Source organism: Pituophis catenifer, unplaced genomic scaffold (genome assembly GCF_029215685.1).
Source record: "Pituophis catenifer annectens isolate HBS135680 unplaced genomic scaffold, rPitCat1.0.hap2 SCAF_2, whole genome shotgun sequence".
Classification (NCBI taxonomy): Eukaryota; Metazoa; Chordata; class Lepidosauria; order Squamata; family Colubridae; genus Pituophis; species Pituophis catenifer.
This window is the reverse complement of record NW_027256882.1, coordinates 150,621,869-150,644,856: the sequence shown is the minus strand read 5'-3', so window position 1 is coordinate 150,644,856 and position 22,988 is coordinate 150,621,869. Positions and strand designations below refer to the sequence as shown.

At 40.4% G+C, this 22,988-nt stretch overlaps 1 protein-coding gene across 1 annotated transcript in view; it reads left to right on the top strand.

Moving 5' to 3' along the window:
- Window positions 1–293: 293 nt before the first annotated feature.
- The window catches only part of RAB11FIP4 (RAB11 family interacting protein 4), a 188,976-nt gene continuing 166,281 nt past the window's right edge, over window positions 294–22,988 (top strand). Inside the window, exon 1 of the mRNA XM_070934815.1 lies at window positions 294–446. Coding sequence (XP_070790916.1) covers window positions 294–446 — 153 coding nt within the window. The remainder of the gene's footprint in view (window positions 447–22,988) is intronic.

Below are 22,988 nucleotides of genomic sequence, written 5' to 3'. Positions count from 1 at the left end.
CCTTCCGCCGCTCCCAACCATCGCCTGACCTCTTGCCTTCTCTCTCCCTGCCTCCCTCATTGTTCCCTTCTCCCGCACCGCCGCCACCTCCCCAACCCATCCTCCGCGTCTTTCTCCTCCCTTTGCTGATGTCATCCGCTGCCTGTTCTGGCTGAAGGCATCGGCGAGAGCAGCGAGTAGGACCCACCAGGTCGTACGCCCGCCCGCCCGCCCGCTCGCCCGCGATGATGGCTGCTACGGTGGGGAGGCAGAGCCTCTCGCCCACGGCTCCCAGTTAATACCCCAAGGGCGCAATGGAGCCCGGCGGCCCCGAAGAGCCCCCGCGTCTCCTGCAGTTACTGCGGAAACTCAAGGAGGTCTTTGATGTGTGTGACGAAGACGCTGACGGCTTCATCCGGGTGGAACACTTCGTCGCCCTCGGGCTGCAGTTCGGCCAGGGGGATGAGGTAAGGAAGGAGTGGCTTGGGCGGCGGGACACCATCGCCAGGTGGGGAGAGAAAGTGGGGGGACCCGTCGAAAGGCCAGAGGCCCTTCCTGACCGCCTGCTGAGGAAGCCGGATTCCTTAAGATCTGCTGTTCTTTAGAGGAGAGCCATGATTTGGACTACCTTGAGCTCTCCCCATTCCCCAGAGGCCCGCCGTTTTGTAAGGGGCCTCCCTTTCCTCTCCTCCCTCGCTATCCCTTCAGCCCTCCAACATTGGATTGGACAGATGATCTGAAGCTTGCTAGACATACGTTCTTCAAGTCAGGGCTTAGCCCTGAATGATGTGGAAACCGGTTCAAATTTCTGAGCATGTGCAGAGAGCTTTCCCTCCCCTTAATGTGGCGCCTGCGGTCCCATTTTTGAGGGGAGGGATGTGGACTTTAACTTTCGCCAATTCCCCTTTAGACCAGGGGTCTCCAACCTTGGCAACTTTAAGTCAGGAGGACTTCAACTCCCAGAATTCCCCAGCCAGCAAAGCAAAGCTGGCTGGGGAATTATGGGAGTTGAAATCCGCCAGGCTTAAAGTTGCCAAGGTTGGAGACCCCTGCTTTAGACTATAAGTGTTGTATTGCTTTGGGAGAGGGATAGTCACCCTTGGACAGCCACCCAGATCCCTCACAAATATTTAATCACTGCAGCGGTCTCTACCCCATGCATTGGACACTCATGAAGCAGAAATCTACAGGAGAAAATAACTAGTGGCAACTAGTTCCCTACCATGCTGAGACCACCCACGACTACCCCCAGTGCCTGAAGCCCAAAACACCCCAAGAAGAAGATGTGTCCCAATGCCTTGGGTTGGAAGACCTTCAGCTCTGTAGAATAGACTGGCTGGTGTTTCAGGAATACCCTCCCTCCCCAGAACAATTGCAATATCCCTGACACCCCACTCCTAATTTTCTAAATGTCAGAGAATCGTGGAGACTATTTAGGTCATCAGCTCCATGCTCAGTGCAAGAATCCAAATTTAAATCTGAGTGGTCTCTGCTTGAACACATCCAGAGAAAGAAGCTCACCTCTTGGGTATTTGTTCACGGTTAAACTGCTGTTGCTGTTCAGTTTTTCCCAGCATTCAGCCAGAATCTGTTTCCCTGTAACAAGACACTTATTCTGGGTCCTGCTCCCTGGGATGATAGAGATCAGATTTATGTCATTCCTTCAGGCATTAGCAAACTCCTGTCATATCCCCTTATCCAGTTACTGTATGTATGTTTATATCTATATCTATATCTATATCTATATCTATATCTATATCTATATCTATATCTATATCTATATATCTATGTCTGTCTGTCTGTCTGTCTGTCTGTCTGTCTGTCTGTCTGTCTGTCTGTCTATCTATCTATCTATCTATCTATCTATCTATCTATCTATCTATCTATCTGACTAAACTTACTGTTTACTCAGCCTCTCCTCAGTCTTTATTACCCTTTTCTGCACCTATTCTCATATCTTTTCTTAAAATTTGGAGTTTGGAGGTGGACATAGTATTTGAAGCAGGATTGACCAGTGCAGAATAATATGAAATTATTACTTTATTACCTGGACTGATGCAGCCTAAGTTTGTTGTTGTTTTTAGCAGCCACGTCATGGTGCTGACTCATATTCAGCTTGTGATAAATTCCAAGATCATTTTCACATGTACAATTATCAAATTATTACCTCCCATCCTACCCTGTGCATTTGACTTCTTCTAAGGGAAGAGCTTTGCATTTCTCTCTGTTAGGGTTAATTCTTTTATTTTCAGTCAATTTCTCTAATCCGTTAGCATCATTTTGAATATTGTTTTGGTCTTTCATAAATGTTAGCTTCCATCCATTTCTGTGTTATTTACAAATTAGATCATTCTCTTCCCCTCTTCAAATCTATTAATGAAAATGTTAACAGTGCCAGGCTCAGAATCAAACTTCATGGTACTCTACTTGATGAAGAATTATTGATGAGCACTCTTTTAAGTATTGTTTTCAAGGTAGCTTTAGATCACTTAATACATATTCCATCTCACTCAGATTTAACTAATCATAATGTCATTTACAATGCAATAGCATTTTATCAAACGTTTTGCTGAAATCAAGAGATATTATGCTCATAGCATTCCTTCAATCTATTAAGTCATAAAATTTGAAATAGAATTAGTCTGACAAATCCCTAATGATTTCTTTTCAAGGAGAGCCTTGGTAGTACAGTGGTTTAATGCACCCTGTTATTAACACAGCTGCCTGCAATTTCTGCAGATTTGAATCTTACCAGGCTCAAGGCTGACTTAGCCTTCCATCCTTTCTAAGGTAGGTTAAATGAGGACCCAGTTTATGGGGGCAATAAGCTGACTTTGTATAAATATACAAAAGTATGAAGGCTATTGCTTAACGCATTGTAAGCCGCCCTGAGTCTCCGGAGAAGGGCGGCATATAAATCAAATTAAAAAAAAAAAAGGTGTTCTTTTCAAGAGTTATTTATTTATTTATTTGTTTATTTGTTTATTGGTATCCTGCCTTTGCTATTTTTTTACAAAGAACTCAAAGTGGTGAACATATCCCAACATATCCTCTTTCCCCCTCTCCTGTGAAGTGGGTTGGGTGGAGAGAGAGTGACTGGCTCAAAGTCACACAGCTGGCTTTCATAGCTAGAATTCACAGTCTCCTGCTTTGTTGCCTGGTACCTTTACCAATAGACCAGATCTCTGTATGATCTAGTCTTGAATCTTCATAGTTATCCTTGTCATTCTAACTAATCTGGATTTCCTCATGTCCTTTTTTCCTCTCTTTTCAAAGTTAGGGATATTTCCTTTCCTCCAGTGAGTTGGTACTTCATTCATTCTCAGAGATACTGAGCAGAGGTACTACTGGCAAATTCCTTCAGGTTTTCTTTGAGTATTTTTCTTTTTAGTACCTGTTATCTGTCTTGATCTGGTTTCCACACAAATTTCTTCTGCTACAGAGTCCTACAAATACTAAACGTCAATTTTTTGAACATAAATTCTGGATGATTTAGTAGCATATCTGCCAGAGGATTATATTTTAACACTGCTATTGGAAGGTAAAATTAGTAAGAAAACGGGCATTTTGCTGGAGTCTCATTGCCCAATGGATTCTTCTTAGGGTATCAAATCAGAGCAGCAAAAATCTGGATGATCATTAGGTGATGCCAAAAGATACAGAAACCACTAATTGTTTGTAACTATCTAGCAGTTAGTTACGTGAAGTTTGCAGTGCAGGTTTGATCGTCCTAATCTTAACTAAGTGCTCAAAGGACTCCTGATTCCACAGCTTTGTCTTTCTGATAAATGATAACATTTTTGGTCTTTTATCTGCTCTTTATACCATCAAGAGCTTATGCACCTTGGGGCTTCTGATGTTTACGTGGCTGCTTTTTTAGAAACAAAAGAGCTCTCAAACAAAACTATGCTGCAAAATAATGGAGCAGGCAGTTGTATTCTAGTAATGATAGAAGGAAAAGCTTTCCTTAAATGCTGGTGAAAAATCTTGTAAAGAGTGCTTGAATCAAAATTCTCAAAAAAAAAAAAATTACTGCTTTTGAGAAGTAAAAATCAGGAAGCAATTTTACAGTCTGTGGGGAAGGGAAGGGAACGGAGGGAGGGAAGGAGGGAGAGAGGGAGGGAGGGAGGGAGGAAGAAAGGAAGGAAGGAAGGAAGGAAGGAAGGAAGGAAGGAAGGAAGGTCGGTCCCCTCCTCACCTACCTTTTCTCTTGCCTAATCCCAGCAGCCCTTCACTCATTTCGTTAGGTGTTTTTCTCTAATATATCGATATCTGTGGACAAAGGTCTCATTGACATTATCTCTGTTTGCTCACTGTCATTAGAATTCTGTACACTTCCGAGAAATCAGCCTTGGAGAGTACAGCAGATTCAGAAGGAGTGCTTATGTGCTGTTTCAGTATTGGTTTAACTGAAGATGTCTCTTGATGTGCGTGTGCAGAGGATGTAAGATGAGCTTAGTTGAAGGATCTGATTCTGGGAGTAGCAGCTTCATTAAGGCCCATTGCTTTATAAGAACATGAAATGAATATACTACAAAGAAAAAGAGTAAAGCTGTGAGACCTGAGACATAACACCGAACTCATCACTAGAGGGATTATTTCTGTAGTAAGTAGCTTGAAAGAATGAAGCCTTCAGTTACAATCATCAGATGGTGAAGCAGATCTGAAACCTTATTGTGGATCATAGTTTACATCCTAGTTGAACTGAATTATTAGATACAGTGAAACTGCTTTGACCATCCTTTAAAAATAATAAAAACTTTGTCCTTAGTTCCCCAAAGATTTCATAGCATCCAGGGGTGAAATGCTCCCGGTTCGGACCGGTTCGATTGATCTGGTAGCGATTGTGGCCGGTGGTTTGGAGAACCGGTAGCGATGGCGGTGCAAGGCTCCGCCCACCCGCCCGGGTGTCGTTACTTCCTAGTTTTAACCAGGAAGTAATGTGTTTTTTACCCTCTGCACACACGCAGAAGGTTTTGCACATGCGCAGAGGGTCTGCACGTGCATATGATGCATGGTACATGCACTTCCGAACCGGTAAGGAAGGTACATAGATTTCACCCTGATAGCATCTCCTATATTGTGATGTCCCCTTGAGAATGTTTTGAGAGTTCTGATTTTATCTTGCTTCGGAGGTGGAATTCAGCCGGTTTGGGCGAACTGGTAGTGGCAAGCTCCCCAGCGCTATGCCGTCCTATTTAGCCATGTTTTCTAAGCCGCATGCATGCGTGCAAGCTGCATGCACGAGCAAAGCGCATGTGTGGAAGGCCTCGCACATGCGTGGAAGGCATCTTTGGGGTGCGGTGAACCAGTGGTAAAATTATGTGAAACCCACCTCTGCCTTGCTTGCTTCATCATAAGTTGCATGATGGCTTTTAATATTTTTGCAATATGATGCTGGTTCTTGTATAGTCTGGTCCTGAAGATCATGCATAACAGGTGTTGTATAAATATAGAAATGGAGAATTACAGTTTTAACAAGTAAAGTTCTTATCATTATTTTTTTGTTTTGTTTTACGAACCTGCTGTTGTATTTGTTGTTTATTTTCTTTTTAAACCCTGTTTACAAAATGCTTTCCATAGAGTGGAAATTTGGAAGAGTTAGCTCAGAAATGTCTCTCTCTCTCTTTTACCATTTTCGGGAGGAAGATCCATAGAGCAAAATGACATGAACAAGCATTAGATAGCAATGTAGAACAACATGCGTTTTATTGAACTTATTCATACTGAGATAATTTTTTTTTGTCATTTATGCATAGATCACTTTTTAATAATAATGATCCCCACTTATTTTATTTAAATATCTTTTAAAAAAAATACAAGACTATTTATATCACATTGAGGCAAAACAACATTGAGGGTCAATAACTTCTTGTTGGTTTATTATATATTTATTATAGGTCAGCCAAAACCTGGCAATATAAACAGTTATAAAAAAATAACAAAGACAGCTATAAAGAAAGCATACAAGTAGTCTTCAATTTATAACCACATTTAAGGACCAGGATTTCTGTTGTTAAGCAAGAAGGTTGTTAAATGAGTCGCACTCAATTTTATGATCTTTTTTTTTTTGCTATGTTTGTTAAGCGGATCAACACAGTTGTTAAGTGCATCATGTGGTCGTTGAGTGAATCTGGCTTCCCTCATTGACTTTGCTTGCCAGAAGCCAGCTGGGAAAGTCACAAATGGCAATGTGAATGAAGCCCAGGACTCTGTAACTTTTGTAAATCCATGTCCCGGTTGCCAAGTGCCCAAATGTTGATGAGGTGGGGATGCTACAATGGTCGTAAGTTCAAGGAGTGTCACTTTCTTCTGGGCTGTTATAACTTTGGTCATAAATGAATGGTTGTAAGTAGAGGACTACCTGTTGATACATGAAACCATAAGCAACAATCCCTATGCACATCCTAGAAGTGACATTGTTAGAAAATATTGAAGAACTATTTAGAGTTCAACTTTTTTTCTTTGATACTCTCAACAGGCTAATGGCTGAACTGATACAATTCCTCCTGTTCCCAACATGTTCCTCTAAAAACACATCAGACATAATTACACTCTGAAGGGGAATATATCTACCTCTATTTCACAACTATCTAAAACATATGAAGAACGGCTGCAGGGCCTGGGTTTGGCTAGTCTAAAGAAAAGACATGATAGCAGTATCCCAGTATTTGAGGGGCTGCCACTAAGAAGAGGGAGTCAAATTACTCTCCAAAGCCCCAAAGGACAGGACAAGAAACAACGGTTGGAAACTAATCAAAGGGAGAAGTAACCTGGAATCAAGGAGAGACTTCCTAACAGTTAAGACAATTAACCAGTGGAACAGCTGGCCTTCAGAAGTCATGGGTGCTCCATCACTGGATGATTTTAAGAAGAGACTAGACAATTGCTTGTCTGAAATGGTATAGGTTCTCCTGCTTGAGCAGAGGGCTGGACTAGAAGACCTCTAAGGTCCCTTCCAGCTTCTATTCTATTCTATTCTATTCTATTCTATTCTATTCTATTCTATTCTATTCTATTCTATTTACAAAAATTAAGAAATTCCTATTACCCTCAAGTCACTAATCTTATTTGATTATTTCCCTTTAACAAATTGTCACTAGTATTAAACTCTTTAAATCAAACAAAGCTACTGGCCAGCCTTGATGGTTTTTCACTTGAAACAATATATTGGCTTTCTCTCTCCTGTTTTATTAAAACATATAGTGAAGCTTCTTCAAATACAATCCTCCCTTTCAGTTTTAATGAAGCAAATCTCCTAATTACTCACAAGATGAGCAAGGTTCCTACTCTGCAATCTGCATATTCCCTTGATAAATCTGGATGCTAAGATTTTAACAACTACTTTTATTCACAAAGAATCTTCTTTATGGGATAATCTCAGTTCAGAAATTAGGGTAACTTGACCCTTCCTAAAATCATTTTGTTGGACCAATGCGGTTCTGACGTAGCTGTTTTTAAATTTTTGTAGAATTAAAAACCGATATACATAAGAATACTGCTTGGCAAGTATTCAATTCAAGCACTTGTTGGCTGTTTGTTTCTGATGCAAGTTTGAATTTCACAGTAATGTGAAGAATCAACTGGGGATCCTTAATAAGAATGAGCAAAATGTTCTCTGGGTGCATCAGCCATGCATGGAATAGGCTGTGTTGGGTGACCTAGATCTGGACGGAAGCAAATGTATTTGGTGTGGACCAGTGGTAGATTTCACTTACCTTTGCTATCGGTTCGCTTGCGCATGCGACTTCTGTGCATGCGCAGATTGTAATTGATGACATCTGGGCGGAGCCTCCTGCCTCCGCTGCTACTGGTTCGCCAGAACCGGGGCGAATCGGTAGCAACCCACCACTGGTCTGGACCTGAATCTGGAATGCATGTCTTTTGGATAGAATCAGAATAGAGCTGGAAGGGACCTTGGAGGTCTTCTAGTCCAGCCTCCTGCTCAAGCAGGAGATCCGATACCATTTCAGACAAGTGACTATCCAGTGTCTTCTTAAAAACCTCCAGTGATGAAGCACCCACAACTTCTAAAGGCCAGCTGTTCCACTGGTTAATTGTCCTCACTGTTAGAAAGTTTCTCCTTAATTCCAGGTTGTTTCTCTCCTTGATTAGTTTCCCTCCATTGTTTCTTGTCCTCCCTTCTGGTACTTTGGAAAATAAATTGACCCCCTCCTCTTTGTGGCAGCCTCTCAAATACTGGAATACTATACTAGTCTTTTCTCTCGACTAGCCAAAACCCAAATCCTGCAACCGTTCTTCATATGTTTTAGACTCCAGGCCTTTAATCGTCTTAATTGATCTTTTTTGCACTCCCCCACCCCAAAGTCTCAACTTCTTTTTTGTAATGTGGTGACCAAAACTGGATGCCGTATTCCAGGTGTGGTCTTACTAAGGCTTTATAAAGCGGTACTAATACTTCACATGATTTTGATTCTCATGAAGTATTCTCAAGATAGGGATGTTTAGTGTGAGAGACCATAGGGAAGATGCAAAAAGAGTTGCAAAAATAGATGGCTGTATAAATCACATAGACAGACAGATAAATTTATGGCAGTGCAGGGCAAAGAAGAGGGCAAAGAAGAGAGAAGCCTCTGGGAAGATAAAGGAAGGGCAGATGGATTGACTGGATATGCTGTGTGTGAACCGGTGGTGGGTTTCAAAATGTTTTACTACTAGTTCTGTGGGTGTGGCTTGGTGGACGTGGCATGGCTTGGTGGGCATGGCTTGGTGGGCATGGCAGGGGAAGGATACTGTAAAATCTCCATTCCCTCCCCACTCCAGGGGAAGGATACTGCAAAATCTCCATTCCCTCCCAATCAGCTGGGACTTGGGAGGCAGAGAATAGATGGGGGCGGGGCCAGTCAGAATTTTTACTACCGGTTCTCCGAACTACTCAAAATTTCCACTACCGGGTTCTCCAGAACTGGTCAGAACCTGCTGAAACCCACCTCTGGTGTGAACTCAAACATGGAGGAGCAGCTACAGGGAAGAAAGGCACTAGGAAGATGAGAGGAAGGGAAGGGCGATCTGTTGTGTATGCTGCACTTGATTTGCAGTGTAGCAGTGAGAGTCAATTTGGAGTAGTGGTTAAGACATCAGGTTGGAAACTGGAGACTGGGAGTTCTAGTTCCACGTTAAGCACAAAGTCAACTGGTGATCTTGGGCCAATCATACTCTCTGGAAAGTGCTGTGAAGGTCAAGGAATGGGCTGCTGCACAAGTTGTGCAGAATAGACCCTTCCAGATTTCCTTCTGCAACAGCCAAAAAGTTCCAGGCTCTCATCTTAAACCAGATGTCATAAAATATTTACCAGGGTTAATGGTAATATTTTCCCCTTATGTCTTCTGGAAGTATACCTAATAAGAATATTTGTGATTTCAGTTCAAATTTTGTTTTTAGGATTTTTTGAATATTTCGATATAATTTTTCCAATACTATACTATTAAGGGTTCTTTTTGGTAACATAACTGCCACTTACAATGACATATTCTCTTTCTTACGGCATTCCCAAAAGTTATTGTTGCATGATTTGTTTATCTGAGAAATTATTGATGGAGTTATACTGCATACAGTCTGTAAAACATTTTATATATTTCCCCCTTAAGTTATAACTTGGAGTAAATTTATTGGGTTTTTTTTTCCTCATAGCATTTCCCATTGTTCAAATCTGATTGTTTATTTCAAGTTTTTCATTCACTTTATCATGCAGTTTTTTATTTTTCCATCTCTGTGACTTATTTCAATTACAATTTACATATATATTCTAATAGGTGATGTTGGTTTGGGGGGGGTTCAATTTCTGTTATATATTCCTCAGTCCCTCTTTCTTTCTTGAGATCCCTTTGTATTCTTTCAGCAATTTGTAAATACATCAACCATGGTAAATGCAACAACTTGTAATAATCTTAGCCTTTTATGGAAATAATTCTGTCTCTGTCTCTGTTTCTCTCTCTCTTTCTCTCTCTCTCTCTCCTCCCCCCTCCCTCTCCTCCCTCACTCCCTCCCACTCTCTCTCTCCTCTCAAAAAAAAAGCGACATGGCCATTTTTCACACTTACAATAGCATCCCTATGGTCATGTGATCAAAATTCTGAAGCCAGATTCACTTAACAACGATGTTACTAACTTAACAACTGCAGTGATTCATTTAACAACTGTGGCAAGAAATGGGATAAAATCACTTAACTGTCTTGCTTAGCAATGGGAATTTTGGGCTCAATTGTGGTCATAATTCGAGGATTACCTGTATATATCTGCAATCTGTGTTTTAGGATATATGGGTGTGATGTGTGTGTGTGATGTGTGTGTGTGTGTGTGTGTGTGTGTTTGTATGTATGTATGTTTCCAAGCATCTTACCATACTGAATTCTGCTGTTATTTATTGGCATATAAGAGCTTTCCCAGTCTTGGGAGGCTGTATTCTTTTGAAGACAGAGTGTGAAATAAGTTGCATAGTTGCCTGCATATTTTATAAGCTACTCTGCTTCCTAATAGCATTGGGTTTCATGGCTGTGTTGTGCCTAAGAGACATTCAGAGCATTTGTTCCAACAATTGCACGTGGCTTCCTTTATCCTCTCTATTGTCATGAAGCTCTGGGAATCGTGTTATGTAGACGATCTACACCAAAATGGGTAGCGCTGTACAATTAACACTTCAGCGGTGCTAGGAAAGGCATATTGTTCTGAGCTGCTTCATCAGCTTTACACAGCACACTTACCCGTAATAATAAGCAGGGTGCTTGGTGGTGGTGGTGGGAATCTTTCCTCCTTTCTAGCTGTGTTAAATGCATTTGTGATGCTGCGTTGCTGACTCAGGATCAGGCGATCTGTGTTTTGTAATTTAAAGCGGATTAAAGATTGTATCAATTTCTAGGCAAGAAAGCTAATATTTGCAATAGGGTAATGTCTGCACGATTGAAGGGGTGAGAAAATCGTGCAGTGTTTTTTTTTTTTTTTTACCAGATTGGTTTTTGTCTGTAACACAAATTGGAAACAGGCTCCACAATTACCAGCCCTGCAATAGAAACAAATAATCCTGTTTCCATCTCATAGGAAGTTTGCTCTATTTATTATAGCATTTAATATGCGTAGCACATTCTAACAAGAGCTGTGGCAAGATCCAACATATGTTTTCTTCCTTACAAAGATTATTCCAGAGAGTGGAATAATAAAAAAAAAACATCCTTCCCCATGATCAATTACAGGTAGGCCTTGACTTACAACAGTTCATTTAATGACCACTCAAAGGTACAACGGTACTGAATAAAATGACTTATGACCATTTTTCACAGTTACAACCTTTGCAGCATTCCCATGGTGATGTGATCAAAATTCAGATGCCTGGCAACTGGTTCACATTTATGACGGTTGCACTGTCCTGGGGTCGTGTAAATCACCTTTTGCGGCCTTCTGACAAGCAAAATCAACGGGGAAGCCAGATTCACTTAACAACCGGGTTACCAACTTAACACCTTCAGTGATTCGCTTAACAACTGTGTCAAGAAATATTGTAAAATGGGGCAAAACTCACTTAACAAATTCTGGGACTTCAACTCCCAGAATTCCTCAGCTAGCTGACCTATTGGTTTTAGTCCAATGAGGAAAATTCTCTGGAATCCTTTTTTTTAAAAAAATCTGATATGGGCATGGTTATCAATCTTCTGGTCTTTTGGTACAGTGAAAAGCATTTATTATTTTTGTTAGAACACCTGAAATATTATATCTAAATTCCTTGACGTCTCACATGGAAACTGATAGCCCTTTGTTTTCAATTTCTCAGTACAATAAGGGCAACCTTATGCAGGCAGTCCTTGATTTACAACCAATCATGTAGTGATCATTCAAAATTATCATGGCACTGAAAAAAGTGTCTCACAATCACTCCTCGCACATACAACCATCATAGCATCCCCACAGTGACATGATCAAAATTCAGGTGCTTGGCAACTGGCATGTATTTATGACATTTGCAGAGTCCCGGGGTTTCGTGATTGTCATTTGTGATGTTCCCAGCCAGCTTCCGACAAGCAAAATCAATGGGGAAAGCTGTTTTTGCTTATCTATCTTATGATTCGCTTAACTATTGATTCACTTAACAATCATGGCAAAAAATGGTAGTATAACGATACATAATTCACTTGATAACTGTCCGGTTTAGCAATGAAAATTCTGGACCCAGTTATGGTCGTATATCGAGGACTACCTGTAGTTGAAAAAAAAGTATTTGTATTCACACCCCGTATTATACACTATACATATTATGCCACTACGCCAAATACTGTGTGAACTCAGTTCAGTTTTAGTTCAGCGCATCGGGCAGAACCAAAAAATAAACAAACCAATTGAATACAACTTAGATAAACTGCCTTAAATAAAAACAAGTTAAAATTAGGGTATAGACCTATACATTTTATCTCTTCTTTCTCTTGTTTTGTTTTTGGAAACCACAGACTTTAAAAGAAGGAAAAGCCACAAGTGAACATGTCATGTAACCATAGCAAATGAATCAAATCATGGTGCATAGAAGTGGAACAAGTAAAAGAGACCAGAAGGCTGACTATAATATTTTAAAGAAATGATTAACTGCAGTATTCAGTTAGATAATCTTTCATGAACCTTTACGCTCTGTTCTTCTACAAAAGCTTTGCATACATTTAAATATTTCCATGTTGGCTGGTGATTTTTAGCTCAACCATCTCCAACCACAGGCGTGCTGTATTACAGCTCCCATAAACAACAGTCAATAGGTACTTTTGGAGTCTGAGTTGGAAATCTTAGCCACTTCTGTGCCTTCATTTTCATGCCTTCTTAACTCATTAATAATTATAAATATTAATAATATTCAGAATTTTATGTTTGGATTTTAGTTCCTATAAGCCCTCCCCCCCCTCAGCATGTATTACAGGGTTTGCAGTGTCCAAAATGCTGCATGGCATTAAACTACCTATAATATGTCACGTTTTGTAAAGAATATAGGGTGCTTCTTAACTGGATAATTTCAATATTGTTATTTCAGTACCATTTGAATTTGTTCATACTTCAGAGGGTGGTGTCCAATTAAACGGAAGAGGGTATGATTAAAGAGATGAATGGTAACACAATATAGCAGAAACAACTGCCCACATGTAGCAAATTGTTGAAAGAAATGTCCATCTGGTTCAGTTCCAAGTGGGGAGAAAGACTTTGGAAACATTGGTGAACAGGACTAAATGGGTTTGAGGTCCTGGGCAGCTGACCACATGGAGTGGAGAGTGAGGGTTATTTATACCCTCTCTTGGGCCTTGCCCTTGAGCTTCCTGTTCCTGTGCAAGAAATGTATTCTATTGGTTGTTGTAGGGGCTCACTGCTAACTTTGTAGGCTGTCTGAGTCCCAGGCTTGGTTGAAGCTTGCTGGGTGATGCAATGAAGAGGCTTGTTATGCCATGTGGTGAGCTCTGCTGCTAGATGATAGAGGGATAATCCTATTATGCCCTGAGGGGTCATGTCTTAATCACATCACCCTGGAGCTGAAGGTCTTTTGTCTTGTAGATAAACTGGCCCAGTCCTGCTGGGGATATTAAGAAAGGTGGGGGCTGCTTTCCAAGAGCATGTTTCTCCTTTAGGGAAATATAATATTCTGCCTTTTTTAATATTTCCCAAAATCTTTCATTCTTCTAGGAGAGGGGTTGGTGCTAACGTTCTACAATATGATTTTACTACATCAATGTGGCTATAAATAAGGAATTACACTAACAGACTTCTCTTTCTTATTTTCTGTTCCATATGTAATTAAAGCCCCTCTGTTAAGATTACATAGACCATTTCCTTTCCAGAATTTTGTCTCGGCTTCTCTTAAAGTACAGGAAAATTTCTAAACTCTAACTTCTGCATTTTTTAGAAGCACAAATTCCATTTTCTTGAACAGAGTATCCTTGGTGTAGATTTTATAATATGGGTGCATAACCTATTTTAGGTTTAGAGCCGAACCTGAATTAGAAGGTTGTTAGCTACATTATTTGAGTACATTACTTGAAGATTTTAAAGGGAGGTGAATCATGTCCCTACATAATGACAAGAACTATTTTCTTCCCTATCTTCTGTTTGTATCATATCCCTGCAATTCAATAAAAGTCAGAAATGTGCAACTTCGTTTTTCCTTCACATGTTGTCAGAGTATTTTTGGGATCTCTTTTCCTTTTCTATAACAGGTAGCCCTATACAACAACTCACTCAGGATTTTATCTCTAAAGTCATTTTTTTTATCGATTCAATCATCTCCAATTCCTGGAGACTGCTTGGACAAGTTTTGTTGGCAAGTTTTTTTCCAGAAGTGGTTTGCTATTGTTTCCTTCCTTGGGTTGAGAGCAAGTGACTGGCTCAAGGTCACCAAGCTGACTTTGTGTGTAAGATAGGACTAGAACTCATGGTCTCCCGATTTCTAACCTGCTGCCTTAACCACTACACCAAACTAGCTTTCTATAAAATCGTATAATCATTATCAATTCCTTTCAAACTGCCAGTTAGCTTGAAGAATTCTCTGTCTTTTGAACTCTTATTCCCATCAGTTTAAGCCAGTTTAGCCAGGAGCAAGGGACTGTGAGAACCGGCCCAAAAGGGAATTTTAAAAAATTGGAAAGCAACAGATTGCTTAACCTTAGAATAGATGATAAAGCTACAGTAACTAGAGCATGTAATCTCTATCCCAAATGGGCACTGAGAGGTAAGGTCTAAAATTCTTTCTGAGTAGAGAATTCCAAATATCAAATTCTAGCACAAACTTGAAATGGAGTGACATTGTTGCATGAATAAAAGAAATAGTTATAAAAAATAATTATCTTTGGATAGGAGACACAAAATGGCCCATAATCAAACAGAGGAGCGAAACAGATCTCTGAATGCTATACATACATTGCAGTTTTGTTTGACGCTTTCAAGAGTTAATGAATTGGGGCTTTGTTGCTCTCCACTTGTTGCCAACTATTCATAATCCAATGGCATTATCTGGCCAAAATTTTCAGCCCATAACTGCTTCTTTGGATATTTATCATCTCGTGCCATCAGTGACAGTATTTACCCATCTGGTCTTTTGTTGATTTCTTTTTCAATTGCTTTGTTTTCCCAAGCATCAGGGGGGCTTCCAATGACCCTTGTCCGCTCATTATGTGTTGAAAATGTCTAAGCTACGTTATTAATGCTCCCAGCATGCGGCCTCTTTTTACTTCATCTGGTACTGAATTTTTCTTGCAGTCTCAACATTTGGTCCAGCATTACAGTACAACTCGCTCCATAGTTCACTGGTCAGTCTTTCAGGGGGTCCAGATTTCACAGCATACAACAGTGCACAACCTTGAAATACTTCTTACTCAATTCTGAACCATTTATTGGCACCCTATTGCTTTGTAATAGGTACTCTCTGGTCATCACACCCATTCTATAACAGGCTGATGATTTGGTCCACCATAGGTATCAATACTGTAAGAGCTATTCATAATTTGTTGTGATCAGTGGTGAAATTCAAATTTTTTTACTACCGGTTCTGTGGGCGTGGCTTGGTGGGCATGGTGTGGCTTGGTGGGTGTGGCTTGGTGGACATGGCAGGGGAAGGATACTGCAAAATCTCCATTCCCTCCAGGGGAAGGATACTGTAAAATCTCCATTCCCACCCCACTCTGGGGCCAGCCGGAGGTGGTATTTGCCGGTTCTCTGAACTACTCAAAATTTCCGCTACCAGTTCTCCAAACTGCTCAAAATTTCCGTTACCGGTTCTCCAAAACCTGCCAGAACCTGCTAGATTTCACCCCTGGTTGTGATCTATGCAGACAAAAGCCTTTATAATAATAAAAGCAATAGTAGACATATTTAACAGATTAACAGAGTTGGAAGGGACCTTATAGGTGATTTTGTTCAACCCCCCATTCAAGCAGGAGACCCTATACCATTTCTGACAAATGGCAGTCTAATCTTTTCTTGAAAGTCTCAATGATGAAGCTCCCACAACTTCCGAAGGCAACTTCTGTTCCATTGGTTGATTGTTCTCACTGTCAGAAAGTTCCTCCTCATTTCTAGGTTGGGATCTCTTTTCCTTTTCCATAACAAGTAGCCCTGTACAACCACTCATTCAGCGATTATTCAAAATTATGACAGCTCTGAATGAAGGGACTTATGACTGGTCCTTGAATGTCTGGCCATTGTAGCATCCCAACAGTTATTTGATGGCAATATCTTGCCAGGCTCAAGGCTGACTCAGCCTTCCATCCTTTCTAAGGTAGGTAAATTGAGGACCCAGTTTGTGGGGGCAATAAGATGACTTTGTATAAAATATACAAAAGTATGAAGGCTATTGCTTAAGCCACCCTGAGTCTCCGGAGAAGGGCGGCATATAAATCAAAAGATAGATAGATAGATAGATAGATAGATAGATAGATAGATAGATAGATAGATAAATATATAGATATATAGAGATATATAGAGATATATAGAGATATATAGAGGTGTTTGGCAATCCTGATAGCCAAATCTGGCCACGAGCTCATGCCTCAGCATTTATAGATCCCAATAAGGCAAACTGAGGCAGGAAGATAATTTTATTACAATTGATTCAGAATATTCTAACAATAGCAATAGCAATAGCAATTGCACTTAAACTTATATATTGCTTCATAGTGCTTTACATCACTCCCTAAGCAGTTTACGGAGTTAAAAAAAAAGGATTCCCTCATTCCTTTTTATAGTTAAGACATCAAAGGAAATTACAAAAGAAAAGTTGATTGGACAGGAGACAAAGGCATCTTCCCCTTTGCATAGAAAATCAGTTATATGAAGTTAAAATGTTACATATGATAACACATATGTTCATTTAAGTGAGCTCTGAAGAAGTAGGGGGCATACAATTTAAGATGCTAATGAAGGGAAAGGGTCATAAGATTGCTTAGAGTTCATAAAAAGACAAACCAGATGCCAATTTATACTAACAAATTCTCTCCCTTATCAGAAGACAAAATACAGACAACATGGTCCTTTCCTATCCTGACCTGGAGAGCAAAGATAGTTTTATCTTGCAGTTTATGAATATTAGGAAGTATCAATCAATCCATCCAGTAACTGAGTAAAGAACTTTCTACATTCTAGTCCAGAGGTCTCCAACCTTGGCAACTTTTAATACTTGTGGATTTCAACTCCCAGAGTTCCTCAGCCAGCTTTGCTCTGGGAGTTGAAGCCCACAAGTCTTAAAGTTGTCAATGTTGGAGACCCCTGTTCTAGTCTGTAATGGTTTGTTAGCTATTAACATCAAGTAAAAGAGAAGAATAAAATCAAATTAAAATACAAGAAAACTTTATTGAGTACAACAATACCTTACTACAAAATCCCTGTTGTGTGGCCTTCATTTTACTTTTGATGGTCAAAATGTCCTGTGATCACATGATCGCCCTTTGTGACTTTCCCTGCAAGCTTCCCACAAACAAAGTCAATGGGGATGCCAGTAGGGGAGGTTGTAAGTCAGGGGTTCCCAACCGCCTGTCTGTGGACTAGTACTGGTCCACAGCATGTTGGGAACTGGGCCGTGCAAGCAGCAAGTGAGCACGCAAAGCTTCATTTGCACACACACAGAGGATCTAGGTTGTGCACACGAAACCACACAGTCTCTGGTCGGTGGAGCAGAAAGTTTGGGGACCGCTGTATTAAGTCACTTCTATAAATCACCCGCATCGCTTTTCTTCTCGAGCCCTGCTGAAGACTTACAAGATCCCATTTTCACCCCGTGGTCCCCACCAACCTACCCACAACCTCTGTCACCCTGCCAGTGTTCAGTGGTGCCCACTTGTGGCAGCCTCCCAAAGGGCACTAAGGTACCCCCTCATTTTCGGTACCTGAGGTTCCATCTTTTCCCACTTAAGAATCGATGTGGTTGCTGATGTTATGAAAGCAACAGGAACTGCTGGGATTGCCATTGCGAAACCATGTGGTGACATCATGTTGCGTTTTACAGTCACATCGCATAGGGATGGAAATTCTGGTCCCAATTGTTGTTGTAACCCGAGGACTATCTGAATCCACTAGCTTTTAGCATTGTGCTGTCAGGTTTGTTTTGCCGGTTTCAGGTGTGGCTTGGTATAAAGAAAGACTGAGTCCAGGTACTGTATTCACTACGATAAGCTTTACGTGTTTATTCAGCTGAATAAAGATGGGCCTCCCTTAGCAAGGAAGAACCCTGAACAGACTTCAACACTCATATTTATATGCTACATTGTCCACTTCTCCACCCAGAAGCACTGGCACACTCCACCCAGACAAGCTGGCACATTCTAGATAAGATGAAGAAGTACAGAAATATCCATCCACCACTGGATGGAGATCCTCCAAGGACATTGGGTGTCATCTCAGGGACTTTGGGTGTTACCTGAGGAACTTTCCATGACCTTGAAGGCCTGCAGAGGCAATGGTGGCATGGGCACATCTGCTCCCTCAAGGCTTTCAGTAGAAACATTAGATTTCTTGGTCAAAGGGTTCTTCTATTTTTCTGAAACCATCTTGAAATATAGCAGTTCCTGTTCCATGTTACTGCAGAATTTTGAAAAATCACATGAGAGATAAGTCCAGTAAGTTTATTGTGGTCTCTCTTTTTTTAGTATTGGAATATACATTGATATTTTCAAGTCCTTAGCTATTGTTATTTTTCCCATACTTGTTTACAAATTGTAAGTGGTGCTTTAACTGCAGCATCTCAAATGGTTTTGTTGCTATTTCATCAATTACCACAAGTTTGTTCTTAGCAATATTGCTTATGGCTCATTTAACTCCATTTTCCAGATTGTCTGGCTCTACTTCAATGATTAAACCCTCATACTGTATATATCATTAGTTTTGAGATATTTTTGCAATTTTTCTGCATAATTATGCCATCTTTTATTATTTTTTTTCCCAGGAGATCTTTGCATCCTCTAGTTTTTATTGTGCCCATATTTGCGTACAGTAGTTTTCCTTATTTTTTGTAATCTTCCTGAATTAAGATCTTTCTTACTCCAAGGTGTTTTAAATGATTTAAATGTAACTCCTTCTCTCTTCGTGCTCTTCTTTGGAACTCAGCATTAAGTTGGGTAATTTTCCTCCATCACTTGTCTTTTGCTTTTAACATATCAGCAAACAGATATTTCACTTTCTTTTGCTTTTTGCAAAATAATATTTTTATACAGAATGTATTTGCTATAAACACTGAATACATTGAATTTTCTTGACAGAATCCTATTACTGTGTCTCCTGCTTTGTTTCAAACAAGGCCATTTTTCTGTTATTTCAAATGCTACTTTCCTTTTGATTTCAGTATTCAACTGCCAACAGTTTGTGTGTCGTTTTTTTTATTGTGTTGACAAGATGGAATAGTAAGCATCAGTACAGTTCAACTTCGGATTATTTCAAGCACAGACTTGAATCGTCGTAATATTGATTCATCTTGCCTTGGATTGAAATGGATTCTATCATTTGATATCCAAGTGCTGACTTTGTTACTCTTGTTAGTAATGAGAGGTATGCCATTTCTTCTTTGATTTTCTGTTTTAGGTGGAATGTTCTGATGTTCCTTTGATGCAAATTGACCTAATCCTGCCTATTTCAATTCTTTAATTTCTAGAACATCAAAGTTAAATCTTGAAATTTCTGTTCTGATGACACCAGGTTTGCCTTTGCGTATGACATTCCACATATCAATAACTTTTATACAACAGCTGGATGTTCCTTTCTTCAACCACATGTGAAGAATTACTTGTTTTGTACAGTTCCCTAGTAGCTTATTGGTTATATTCTCACCTATCATTGTTAACATTCTTGGCAGTATTTTGCCATGGAAACATTTGGTTTTAGGGAATAAGCTGCCACTTTCTACTGAATCTTATTCAATCTTATCACTCATCTATGACCTGTCTAACATGGATGAAACTTCTGGGACTCTACACTCTCAACAACTTAGTGTCATTGGGATGTGCAAGCTCCTTCACCACTTCAAGGAAACAATCCGTGAAGGACATCTCATTTGCCTGAAGTTTAAAGAGCAAATGCAATTGCTAGGCATTGGTAGACTACTAGAACAGCTGTGAATCACAAATCTTTCTAGCTTATTATTCCTTGTCATTTCATCATTCCATATTTATTTATTTATTTATTTATTTATTTATTTATTTATTTATTTATTTATTTATTTATTTGTCAACAAGCACAAGGAAACAAGTAACAGTATAGACATAGACATGGACACATGAAAAAAATTTAGCAAAAATAAAAGGATAAAAATAAGCGAAACATAGCCATAAACACATAAAATGAGTACATATAAATGGGAACAGTAGGACAGGGATGGTAGGCACGCTGGTGCGCTTATGCATGCCCCCTTAGGGACCTCTTAAGAAACGTGAAAGGTCCACGGTAGACAGTTTAAGGTAAAAGATATGGGGATTAGAGAGACTAACAACAGGATCAGGATCAGGTACTACTCTTTTCAGAAGTCAGATTTCCTACAATCAAGATTAGAGCGAATTACATTGAGTTTGAATCTATTGATAGCCCTTGTGTTATTACGGTTGAAGTTAAAGTACTCATTAACAGGTAGGACGTTATGGTAAATAATCTTGTGTACTAAGCTTAGGTCGGAACGTAGACAGTGTAGTTCAAGGCTATCCAGGCCTAAAGTGTTGTGGCCCGTCAGCGGCCTGTGCGGATTGTAGCTGACTCTGACAGCAAGGAAGCTGATGTGGTGTTGCGCCAACAGCCTGTGCAGCTGACACTCGAGTCGGACAATGAGGAGGCTGGAGAAGATGTGGTGCCAGAGGCAGGGATTCAGCCAGGGCCTTCAGAACCTCCAGGAGCCTCTTGATGCACGGGCACGCAGAGCGGCCAAAAGGCAGGAGTGGCTCCTCAGGAGGCAGTCTCCTCGAGAGTAAGGCTTGGGGCTAATTGGCCACTCCCTTAGCCTATTTAAGGAGGAACGCCGACTGAAGCAATTTGTAGGGAACAACTTTAGTTCACTCTACTTCACGTCTGGATTCTCTGCAAATTGCTTCTGGGCTTTCTGCCAACTTTAGTAAGATTGTGATTATTTTATCTTTGGTTTCTTGTAAACTGTTAAGAAAGTTTATTAACAGCCTTTGTTTTGATAAAGACTGAGTAATTTTAGTAAATTCAGTTTTGTACAAAATTTGTGTGTGCTGTATTCTTTGGGGTCTGTAGCTGGGGCAGAACATAGTTTCAAGCCTGGTGGTATACAGAATTTTATTTCGAGCAGAGGATTTGAGTACTCTTCTAGTAAAATATGTAGCTTAAAGGAGTCTTTTTAAAAAAATTCTTTGGATATTTCACAAACAATACTTACATATTGTATCTCTGTCCCCAAATGCTTTAAAATGTTTCTCAAACTCTTTGGGTGTGTATATGGTAGGGAGGATGCTGAAAAATTGTCGATTTCAATTCAGCAAGTCTAGAGTTATGCTTTTACTGTAAGTTGCAGTGCTTCAAGACTTTACAATTATCCAGATGATTTGGGGTCATGGGTTTCTACCCTAATGACTAGATGAAACTATGGAAGAAGATAAACTGTTCCAAGCACAATCCATATGCCACGTTGAAACTGATTATTCTTTCACATTTATTCTCCTGCTGACTTGCATATGCAAACAATAATGTGCATATGTTTGCAACATTATTAATATACTTAAGAAAAGTCTGTTAGACAACACTGCTGATTTCCATGTTTGCACACTAAATTGCTTTACCTAATTACACCATCTGGCAGCTTTCCCCAACCTGGTGCTTTTTACATATGCTAGACTACAACACCCATCACCTTGAGCCCAAGCGGCATCTCATGTTTTATATTTCCCTCGGTGTCTTAGATGCTCCCTTGAATTATTTAATATGCCCCTTCAGCCTGTAACCCTGAAGAAAAGAGAAGACAAGTGGTAATCAGTGGTGAGTTTCACCTATTCCAGGGGTCAGCAACCTGTGGCTCTGGAGCCGCAGGTGGCTCTGGAGCCGCAGGTGGCTCTTTCAACCCTCTGCTCCGGCTTCCTGTCATTCAAAATATGTGTCACAACCGCCAATGTGCGATACCTGCCGGCATGCAATTTATTGAGTCGTTCAACCCCCGGTAGGCCAACCATGGATTAGTCCAAGAAAAGAAAAGTTTCAGAAGAAAACAGAACATTTAATTCAACTACATATGCTAGTTTTGTGGCCGCTCAAGAGATAGTCAGGCATGGGAAGGGTTTTGTGGCTCCTGGTGTTTTCTTTTCTGTGGGAAATGGGTCCAAATGGCTCTTTGAGTGTTTAAGGTTGGAGACCCCTGACCTATTCTTACCACCGGTTTGCTGCGCATGTACATGCTCACCTTGTGTGCGCGCCTTCCGTGCATGTGCCCGGCCTCGAAAACATGGCTAAATAGGACGGCATTACTCCAGGGTGGGTAGGTGGACCCGCCCACCCGCAGTCGCCGCTACCGGTTTGCCCGAACCGACTGAATACCACCTCTGGTGGTAATCTCCTCTAATGGTAAGTGAGAGAGATCTTGAGAGATAGTAAGAAGAGCCATAGACTAGACAACAGTCTAATAAACGAAATTTGAGTCCAAAAGGGGAGGGATGGTGAAAGAACAGAAAGAGTGGATCCTCCCCGGTTTTCAAGGGAGTAAAAGAAAGGGAAGGGAGGGGTACTTTAAGACTTGCAAGACTGATGTTCGCCTTGCAAATTATGACTCCATTGACTTATGGCTGTAATTCTGAGCTCAATTACTTGTACCTGTAAAACATGCACTGTAAACATTAAAAAAAAATTAAAATCGAAACTTAAAACCTAGCCAATTTCAACAACATCCCAGAAACGAGATACAGGTACGGTAGCCCCATTTGTTTAGTGACTGTTTGAAGTTACAATAACACTGAAAAAGTGACTTATGACCGTTTCTCACACTTACGACTGCTGCAGCATCCCCACGGTCACATGATCAAAACTCAGACCCTTGGCAACTAGCATGGATATATGACGGCTGTA